At 43.0% G+C, this 11190-nt stretch overlaps 1 protein-coding gene across 1 annotated transcript in view; it reads right to left on the bottom strand.

Moving 5' to 3' along the window:
• Positions 1–1615, bottom strand: part of LOC112239560 (tektin-3-like) — a 23282-nt gene extending 21667 nt beyond the window's left edge. The window contains exon 1 of the mRNA XM_042318117.1: positions 911–1615. Coding sequence (XP_042174051.1) covers positions 911–1471 — 561 coding nt within the window. The 5' untranslated portion in view covers positions 1472–1615. The remainder of the gene's footprint in view (positions 1–910) is intronic.
• Positions 1616–11190: the final 9575 nt, after the last annotated feature.

The raw sequence follows: 11190 nt of genomic DNA, 5'->3' as shown, positions 1-11190 counted from the left end.
AGTTTGGTTCTCTTTACAGTAGACACTAGCCTGGGTGCCAGTCTGGTTCTCTTTACAGTAGATACTAGCCTGGGTACCTGTCTGGTTCTCTTTACAGTAGATACTAGCCTTGGTACCAGTCTGGTTCTCTTTACAGTAGACACTAGCCTTGGTACCAGTCTGGTTCTCTTTACAGTAGACACTAGCCTGGGTGCCAGTCTGGTTCTCTTTACAGTAGATACTAGCCTGGGTGCCAGTCTGGTTCTCTTTACAGTAGATACTAGCCTGGGTGCCAGTCTGGTTCTCTTTACAGTAGACACTAGCCTGGGTGCTAGTCTGGTTCTCTTTACAGTAGACACTAGCCTGGGTACCAGTCTGGTTCTCTTTACAGTAGACACTAGCCTGGGTACCAGTCTGGTTCTCTTTACAGTAGACACTAGCCTGGGTACCAGTCTGGTTCTCTTTACAGTAGACACTAGCCTGGGTACCAGTCTGGTTCTCTTTACAGTAGACACTAGCCTGGGTACCAGTCTGGTTCTCTTTACAGTAGACACTAGCCTGGGTGCCAGTCTGGTTCTCTTTACAGTAGACACTATCAATCCCAATTATATGTTTCATGGTACATAACAAATAACAACCAATTCCTTATTTAGGCTGGTTCACTAGTATAAATAGGGAATTCTATGTGTAATTTTGAATACAGACCAAGTTGTAAATTTACTGCAGCTACTAGTTCTACAGCTTAACCAGCTCTTCCATTATCTTACAGAACACAGGACTTTTCAAACCGGAATTGTAATTAAAACGTTAAAGAAGAAGATGCCAAGACAACCATCACCGTATTATCTAATTATCTTCAGAAACTCATAATCAATAAATTGATAAATTATCTAATTCATTGTTATCAATCATCTTTTTGTCACTCTCTCACCTGCAGTGGCCCGTCGGTCTCCTTTAAGGCCCTGTCCAACCGGAACTTGACCTGACGTAGCCTCTCCGTGTCCCGGAGAAGCTGCTCGAGCTCGAACCCCAGCTCGCTCCGCCAGAACGAGATTTCCGTTATCCGTTCACCGATCCACCGGGAGCTGTCAGACTGCGTTCGCCGCGTAAGCTGCTCTTTACTCTGGATCAACCTGGAGGTCTCGCGCCAGAAGCTTTCCGCATGCCGCCTGCTGCTCTCCAAGCGCCGGAAGTTTACGTTGTTGGCGCGCAGCCAATCTTCCCGGGTGATCTGACACATGGCTACCGGGTTCGGTTTGAGAGGCGGCATCCTAATGAGCTGTTCCCCTCCCCAATGGGTCTCGAACGGCTCCGTGGATTTCCGCTGAACAGAGACCAGCCTGGGTTTGGACTTCCCGCTTCCCGTTAGGTCGAAGCTGACTTGCTGTGGCTGAAGCTGCGTGGCACTGAAGCCCTTGTAGCTGTCTCTCATTGTGGTCAGGCTCGGTAAGAATCCAGAGGAACAAGGTCGCAAGGATCCGTAGACTTCCATCGGTGCAGGAGATCCTGAGCGAACACGGGTGCGACCTGCTGTCCGGCCGCTCGTGGTGACAGACAGCCTTGAGCCCCGAACACTGTTGTTTTATCACCTGATGACTCCTGGTTTATGACGGGGACATTGTGACATCGTGACAGAACTGCTGGAGGCCCGTAGAAAACCAATTATAGAATTTAGGAATGATTTTCAAATTCTAGCTGCTTTATTGGCGTGAAAAACATTGTTTCAATATTGCCAAAGCAACAACAAATATACATTGTAATACAATTATAAACAATAAACAAATAACAATATAAAATGGTAGTAAATAATAATACAACAATTAAATACAAAAAAATAAAATGGTAACAGTCAATAGTAGAAATGTTATAAATATAATAATCTAAACATGTAAAATGAAACTATAACTAACTTATAACTAAATAACGGTCATCTTCTCCTTTATATCAGTACTACAAACACCATCATCATTACCACCACCACCATCACTAAACTGTTATCATTACCATTACCACCCATACCACTACTACTACAACCACCTTCATCATTACCACCACCACCTTCATCATTACCACCACCACCACTAAACTGTTATCATTACCATTACCACCCATACCACTACTACCACCACCACCACCACCACTAAACTGCTATCATTACCATTACCACCCATACCACTACTACTACCACCACCACCTTCATCATTACCACCACCACCACTAAACATCATTACCATTACCACCCATACCACTACTACCACCACCACCACCACTAAACTGCTATCATTACCATTACCACCCATACCACTACTACTACCACCACCTTCATCATTACCACCACCACCACCATCACTAAACTGCTATCATTACCATTACCACCCATACCACTACTACTACAACTACCATCATCACTACTACCACCACCACCATCACTAAACTGTTATCATTACCATTACCACCCATACCACTACTACTACAACCACCTTCATCATTACCACCACCACCTTCATCATTACCACCACCACCTTCATCATTACTACTACCACCACAACTAAACTGCTATCATTACCACCCATACCACTACTATTTGGAATGATAAACAACAATAATAATGTCTGTAGCATCCAAACAGTTTGAATGTCCAAACACGAGTATTAACCGTCTGTGGAACGGTGACTCTCACGAACACGAACACGTCGGTTGTTTTCCTCTTCGACGCCCACAGGCCTCACAAGACTCGTCTGAATGTCCCCCGGTACCAGTTGTTGTTCCTCTTGGACGCCCACAGGCCTCACAAGACTCGTCTGAATGTCCCCCGGTACCAGTTGTTGTTCCTCTTCTGAATGTCCCCGGCCCAGTTGTTGTTCTCTCGTCTGAATGTCCCCGGTACCAGTTGTTGTTCCTTGTTGTTCCTCTCGTCTGAATGTCCCCGGTAGACCACAGTTGTTCCTCTTGGGCCCCCGCCCACAGGCCTTCACAAGACTCATCTGAATGTCCCCCGGTACCAGTTGTTGTTCCTCTCGTCTGAATGTCCCCCGGTACCAGTTGTTGTTCCTCTCGTCTGAATGTCCCCGGTACCAGTTGTTGTTCCTCTTGGACGCCCACAGGCCTCACAAGACTCATCTGAATGTCCCCCAGGTACCAGTTGTTGTGTCCTCTTGTTCCTCTGAATGTCCCCAGGCCTCACAAGACTCATCTGAATGTCCAGTTGTTGTTCCTCTCGTCTGAATGTCCCCGGTACCAGTTGTTGTTCCCCGGTCTTGTTGTTCCTCTTGGACGCCCACAGGCCTGACAAGACTCGTCTGAATGTCCCCGGTACCAGTTGTTGTTGTTCCTCTCGTCTGAATGTCCCCGGTACCAGTTGTTGTTCCTCTCGTCTGAATGTCCCCGGTACCAGTTGTTGTTCCTCTTTGACGCCCAACCAGGCTTCACAAGACTCGTCTGAATGTCCCCGGTACCAGTTGTTGTTCCTCTTGGACGCCCACAGGCCTCAGGCCTGAATGTCCCACCTCAAGACTCGTCTGAATGTCCCACAGGCCTCCAAGTCTGAATGTCTGAATGTCCCACAGGCCTCACAAGACTCGTCTGAATGTCCCACAGGCCTCACAAGACTCGTCTGAATGTCCCCTCACAAGTACCAGTTGTTGTTCCTCTCGTCTGAATGTCCCCGGTACCAGTTGTTGTTCCTCTTGGACGCCCACAGGCCTCACAAGACTCGTCTGAATGTCCCCCGGTACCAGTTGTTGTTCCTCTCGTCTGAATGTCCCCGGTACCAGTTGTTGTTCCTCTTGGACGCCCACAGGCCTCACAGACTCGTCTGAATGTCCCCCGGTACCAGTTGTTGTTCCTCTTGTCTGAATGTCCCCGGTTCCAGTTTTTGTTCCTCTCGTCTGAATGTCCCCGGTACCAGTTGTTGTTCCTCTCGTCTGAATGTCCCCGTTACCAGTTGTTGTTCCTCTTTGACGCCCTACATCTGAATGTCCCCGGTACCAGTTGTTGTTCCTCTCGTCTGAATGTCCCCCGGTACCAGTTGTTGTTCCTCTCGTCTGAATGTCCCCCGGTACCAGTTGTTGTTCCTCTCGTCTGAATGTCCCCGTTACCAGTTGTTGTTCCTCTTTGACGCCCACAGGCCTCACAAGACTCGTCTGAATGTCCCCCGGTACCAGTTGTTGTTCCTCTAGGACACCCACCCATGATGTACCGTTTATAATGATTGGCTCTTAAAACAATTGCATCTAGGTGTCTGAAGTAGCCTGTCCACCGTTTATAATGATTGGCTCTTAAAACAATTCCATATGTTAGCGTAGTAGGCTTACTGTATTATATAATATAGATGATGTACCGTTTATAATGATTGGCTCTTAAAACAATTCCATGTGTTAGCTTAGTAGGCTTACTGTATTATACAATATAGATGATGTACCGTTTATAATGATTGGCTCTTAAAACAATTCCATATGTTAGCGTAGTAGGCTTACTGTATTATATAATATAGATGATGTACCGTTTATAATGATTGGCTCTTAAAACAATTCCATAGGTTAGCTTAGTAGGCTTACTGTATTATATAATATAGATGATGTACCGTTTATAATGATTGGCTCTTAAAACAAATGCATCTAGGTGTCTGAAGTAGCCTGTCCACCGTTTATAATGATTGGCTCTTAAAACAATTCCATAGGTTAGCTTAGTAGGCTTACTGTATTAAATAATGTAGATGATGTACCGTTTATAATGATTGGCTCTTGAAACAATTCCATATGTTAGCTTAGTAGGCTTACTGTATTATATAATATAGATGATGTACCGTTTATAATGATAAGCTTACTGTATTATATAAATTCATAAAAATCCGGGTCTGAAGTAGCCGGTTCCCTGTTAACTCATCTAGGGGTCTGAAGTAGCCTGTTCCCTGTTATCTCATCTAGGGGTCTGAAGTAGCCTGTTCCCTGTTATCTCATCTAGGGGTCTGAAGGTCCACTGTTATCTCATCTAGGGGTCTGAAGGTCCACTGTTATCTCATCTAGGGGTCTGAAGTAGCCGGTTCCCTGTTATCTCATCTAAGGGTCTGAAGTAGCCTGTTCACTGTTATCTCATCTAGGGGTCTGAAGTAGCCTGTTCCCTGTTATCTCATCTAGGGGTCTGAAGGTCCACTGTTACCTCATCTAGGGGTCTGAAGGTCCACTGTTATCTCATCTAGGGGTCTGAAGGTCCACTGTTATCTCATCTAGGGGTCTGAAGGTCCACTGTTATCTCATCTAGGGGTCTGAAGGTTCACTGTTATCTCATCTAGGGGTCTGAAGGTCCACTGATATCTCATCTAGGGGTCTGAAGGTCCACTGATATCTCATCTAGGGGTCTGAAGGTCCACTGTTATCTTATCTAGGGGTCTGAAGGTTCACTGTTATCTCATCTAGGGGTCTGAAGGTCCACTGATATCTCATCTAGGGGTCTGAAGTAGCCGGTCCACTGTCATCTCATCTAGGGGTCTGAAGGTCCACTGATATCCACGGGCGCCGGAAACGAGGCAGTTAACCCACTGGATGTCGATTAAGTCAGCCCTCCCCCCCCTCTCTGACTCATCGGGGTTAAAAATGCGGAAGACACATTTCAGTTGAAGGCATTCGGTTGTATCCTTTCCCTTAATGCAGTTATCCGACACCAAAACCATTCAAACAAGCTTGGTTCTACGTAGACGTGGACAGTGTAACAGCGCCATCTAGTGGTGGGATACGGTGACAGTGAAGCCATATTGATATTATCATACCATATCACACCATATTGATACATTATCATACCATATCACACCATATTGATATATTATCATACCATATCACACCATATTGATATATTATCATACCATATCACACCATATTGATACATTATCATACCATATCACACCATATTGATACATTATCATACCATATCACACCATATTGATACAATATCACACCATATTGATACATTATCATACCATATCACACCATATTGATACATTATCATACCATATCACACCATATTGATACAATATCACACCATATTGATACATTATCATACCATATCACACCATATTGATACATTATCATACCATATCACACCATATTGATACATTATCATACCATATCACACCATATTGATATATTATCATACCACATATTGATACATTATCATACCATATCACACCATATTGATACATTATCATACCATATCACACCATATTGATACATTATCATACCATATCACACCATATTGATACATTATCATACCATATCACACCATATTGATACATTATCATACCATATCACACCATATTGATATATTATCATACCATATCACACCATATTGATACATTATCATACAATATTGATACATTATCACACCATATCACACCATATTGATATAATATCACACCATATTGATACATTATCATACCATATCGCACCATATTGATACATAATCATACCATATCACACCATATTGATACCATATCACACCATATTGATACATTATCATACCATATCACACCATATTGATACATTATCATACAATATTGATACATTATCACACCATATCACACCATATTGATACCATATCACACCACATTGATACATTATCATACCATATCACACCACATTGATACATTATCAAACGATATCACACCACATTGATACATTAACATACCATATCACACCATATTAATACATTATCATACCATATCACACCATATTGATACCATATCATACCATATCACACCATATTGATACAGGTCATCCTGTCCTTTAACCAGACCAGATACTTTGTGTTCTATTAACGATCTAGTCTTATATTACCTATTAGGTTACTGACGTTTAAACTGAAGTCTTTCAGCAGACACTCTTATCCAGAACGTCTCATATTACCTATTAGGTTATCTCTCTGTACTTTAGTCCGTTCATCTTTCCCTCGATCCTGACTAGTCTCCCAGTCCCTGCCGCTGAAAAACATCCCCACAGCATGATGCTGCCACCCCCATGCTTCACCGTAGGAATGGTGCCTGGTTTCCTCCAGACGTGTCACTTAGCATTCAGGCCACAGAGTTCAATCTTGGTTTCATCAGACCACAGAATCTTGTTTCTCATGGTCTGAGAGTCCTTAAGTGCCTTTTGGCAAACTCCACGCGGGCTGTCATGTGTCTTTTACTGAGGAGTGGCTTCTGTCTGGCCACTCTACCATAAAGGCCTGATTGATGGAGTGCTGCAGAGATGGTTGTCCTTCTGGAAGGTTCTCCCATCTCCACAGGGGAACTCTGGAGATCTGTCAGAGTGACCATTGGGTTCTTCGTCACCTTCCTGACCAAGGCCCTTCTCCCCCGATTGCTCAGTTTGGCCGGGCCGCCAGCTCTTGTTTTCACTTTGTAATTATGGGGTATTGTGATGTCATTATGGGGTATTGTGATGTCATTACGGGATATTGTGATGTCATTACGGGGTATTGTGTGTAGATTGATGAGGAGGAAAAATAATAATTGAATCAATTTTTATGAACAAGGCTTTTAACGTAACAAACATGTGGAAAAAGTCAAGGGGGCTGAATACTATTTCTGAATGCAAATGTATATATTTCAGATCGGTGCAGTGAAATGTGTTGTTATACAGAGTCAGCCATAGTATGACGGTGCCCCTGGAGCAAACGAGGGTCACGCTCTGACCTTAGTTCTTTTATTATGTCTTTGTTTTAGTATGGTCAGGAAGTGAGTTGGGTGGGTTGTCTTTGTTTTAGTATGGTCAGGAAGTGAGTTGGGTGGGTTGTCTTTGTTTTAGTATGGTCAGGAAGTGAGTTGGGTGGGTTGTCTTTGTTTTAGTATGGTCAGGGAGTTGGGTGGGTTGTCTTTTATTATGTCTTTGTTTTAGTATGGTCAGGGAGTTGGGTGGGTTGTCTTTGTTTTAGTATGGTCAGGGAGTTGGGTGGGTTGTCTTTGTTTTAGTATGGTCAGGGAGTTGGGTGGGTTGTCTTTGTTTTAGTATGGTCAGGGAGTTGGGTGGGTTGTCTTTTATTATGTCTTTGTGTTAGTATGGTCAGGGAGTTGGGTGGGTTGTCTTTGTTTTAGTATGGTCAGGGAGTTGGGTGGGTTGTCTTTTATTATGTCTTTGTTTTAGTATGGTCAGGGAGTTGGGTGGGTTGTCTTTTATTATGTCTTTGTGTTAGTATGGTCAGGGAGTTGGGTGGGTTGTCTTTTATTATGTCTTTGTGTTAGTATGGTCAGGGAGTGAGTTGGGTGGGTTGTCTTTTATTATGTCTTTGTGTTAGTATGGTCAGGAAGTGAGTTGGGTGGGTTGTCTTTTATTATGTCTTTGTTTTAGTATGGTCAGGGAGTTGGGTGGGTTGTCTTTTATTATGTCTTTGTGTTAGTATGGTCAGGGAGTGAGTTGGGTGGGTTTTCTTTGTGTTAGTATGGTCAGGGAGTGAGTTGGGTGGGTTGTCTATGTGTTAGTATGGTCAGGAAGTGAGTTGGGTGGGTTGTCTTTTATTATGTCTTTGTGTTAGTATGGTCAGGGAGTTGGGTGGGTTGTCTTTGTGTTAGTATGGTCAGGAAGTGAGTTGGGTGGGTTGTCTTTTATTATGTCTTTGTGTTAGTATGGTCAGGGAGTTGGGTGGGTTGTCTTTGTGTTAGTATGGTCAGGAAGTGAGTTGGGTGGGTTGTCTTTGTTTTAGTATGGTCAGGAAGTGAGTTGGGTGGGTTGTCTTTGTTTTAGTATGGTCAGGGAGTTGGGTGGGTTGTCTTTTATTATGTCTTTGTGTGTTAGTATGGTCAGGGAGTGAGTTGGGTGGGTTGTCTTTTATTATGTCTTTGTTTTAGTATGGTCAGGGAGTTGGGTGGGTTGTCTTTTATTATGTCTTTGTGTTAGTATGGTCAGGAAGTGAGTTGGGTGGGTTGTCTTTTATTATGTCTTTGTGTTAGTATGGTCAGGAAGTGAGTTGGGTGGGTTGTCTTTTATTATGTCTTTGTGTTAGTTTGGTCAGGAAGTGAGTTGGGTGGGTTGTCTTTTATTATGTCTTTGTGTTAGTATGGTCAGGAAGTGAGTTGGGTGGGTTGTCTTTTATTGTGTCTTTGTTTTAGTATGGTCAGGGAGTTGGGTGGGTTGTCTTTTATTATGTCTTTGTGTTAGTATGGTCAGGAAGTGAGTTGGGTGGGTTGTCTTTGTGTTAGTATGGTCAGGAAGTGAGTTGGGTGGGTTGTCTTTGTGTTAGTATGGTCAGGGAGTTGGGTGGGTTGTCTTTTATTATGTCTTTGTGTTAGTATGGTCAGGAGTGAGTTGGGTGGGTTGTCTTTGTGTGTTAGTTAGTATGGTCAGGGAGTGAGTTGGGTGGGTTGTCTTTTATTATATGTCTTTGTTTTTAGTATGGTCAGGAGGAGTGAGTTGGGTGGGTTGTCTTTTATTATGTCTTTGTTTTAGTATGGTCAGGAGTTGGGTGGGTTGTCTTTTATTATGTCTTTGTGTTAGTATGGTCAGGAAGTGAGTTGGGTGGGTTGTCTTTTATTATGTCTTTGTGTTAGTATGGTCAGGAAGTGAGTTGGGTGGGTTGTCTTTTCTTTGTTATATGTCTTTGTGTTAGTCTTTGTGTTATGGTCAGGGAGTGAGTTGGGTGGGTTGTCTTTTATTATGTCTTTGTTTTAGTATGGTCAGGGAGTTGGGGTTGTCTTTTATTATGTGGGTTGTCTTTTATTATGTCTTTGTGTTAGTATGGTCAGGAAGTGAGTTGGGTGGGTTGTCTTTTATTATGTCTTTGTGTTAGTATGGTCAGGAAGTGAGTTGGGTGGGTTGTCTTTTATTATGTCTTTGTGTTAGCATGGTCAGGAAGTGAGTTGGGTGGGTTGTCTTTTATTATGTCTTTGTTTTAGTATGGTCAGGGAGTGAGTTGGGTGGGTTGTCTTTGTGTTTTGTGTATGGTCAGGGTGAGTTGGGTGGGTTGTCTTTTATTATGTCTTTGTTTAGTATGGTCAGGAAGTGAGTTGGGTGGGTTGTCTTTGTGTTAGTATTGGGTTGTCTTTGTTTAGTATATGGTCAGGAAGTGAGTTGGGTGGGTTGTCTTTTATTATGTCTTTGTGTTAGTATGGTCAGGAAGTGAGTTGGGTGGGTTTTCTTTGTGTTAGTATGGTCAGGGAGTTGGGTGGGTTGTCTTTGTGTTAGTATGGTCAGGAAGTGAGTTGGTGGGTTGTCTTTTATTATGTCTTTGTGTTAGTATGGTCAGGGTGAGTTGGGTGGGTTGTCTTTGTGTTTTGTGTTAGTATGGTCAGGAAGTGAGTTGGGTGGGTTGTCTTTGTTTTTTGTGTTAGTATGGTCAGGGAGTTGGGTTGGGTTTGTCTTTTATTATGTCTTTGTGTTAGTATGGTCAGGAGTGAGTTGGGTGGGTTGTCTTTTATTATGTCTTTGTTAGTATGGTCAGGGTGAGTTGGGTGGGTTGTCTTTTATTATGTCTTTGTGTTAGTATGGTCAGGAAGTGAGTTGGGTGGGTTGTCTTTTATTATGTCTTTGTGTTAGTATGGTCAGGAAGTGAGTTGGGTGGGTTGTCTTTTATTATGTCTTTGTGTTAGTATGGTCAGGGAGTGAGTTGGGTGGGTTGTCTTTGTTTTAGTTTGGTCAGGAAGTGAGTTGGGTGGGTTGTCTTTGTGTTAGTATGGTCAGGAAGTGAGTTGGGTGGGTTGTCTTTTATTATGTCTTTGTGTTATATGGTCAGGAAGTGAGTTGGGTGGGTTGTCTTTTATTATGTCTTTGTGTTAGTATGGTCAGGAGTGAGTTGGGTGGGTTGTCTTTTATTATGTCTTTGTGTTAGTATGGTCAGGGAGTGAGTTGGGTGGGTTGTCTTTGTTTTGTGTTTATGGTCAGGGAGTTGGGTGGGTTGTCTTTGTGTTAGTATGGTCAGGAAGTGAGTTGGGTGGGTTGTCTTTTATTATGTCTTTGTGTTAGTATGGTCAGGAAGTGAGTTGGGTGGGTTGTCTTTTATTATGTCTTTGTGTTAGTATGGTCAGGGAGTTGGGTGGGTTGTCTTTTATTATGTCTTTGTGTTAGTATGGTCAGGGAGTGAGTTGGGTGGGTTGTCTTTTATTATGTCTTTGTGTTAGTATGGTCAGGGAGTGAGTTGGGTGGGTTGTCTTTTATTATGTCTTTGTGTTAGTATGGTCAGGGAGTTGGGTGGGTTGTCTTTTATTATGTCTTTGTGTTAGTATGGTCAGGA

The sequence above is a fragment of the Oncorhynchus tshawytscha genome, unplaced genomic scaffold, assembly GCF_018296145.1.
Source record: "Oncorhynchus tshawytscha isolate Ot180627B unplaced genomic scaffold, Otsh_v2.0 Un_contig_1282_pilon_pilon, whole genome shotgun sequence".
In the NCBI taxonomy this organism is placed as follows: domain Eukaryota; kingdom Metazoa; phylum Chordata; class Actinopteri; order Salmoniformes; family Salmonidae; genus Oncorhynchus; species Oncorhynchus tshawytscha.
This window is presented reverse-complemented; position numbering and strand designations above follow the sequence as displayed.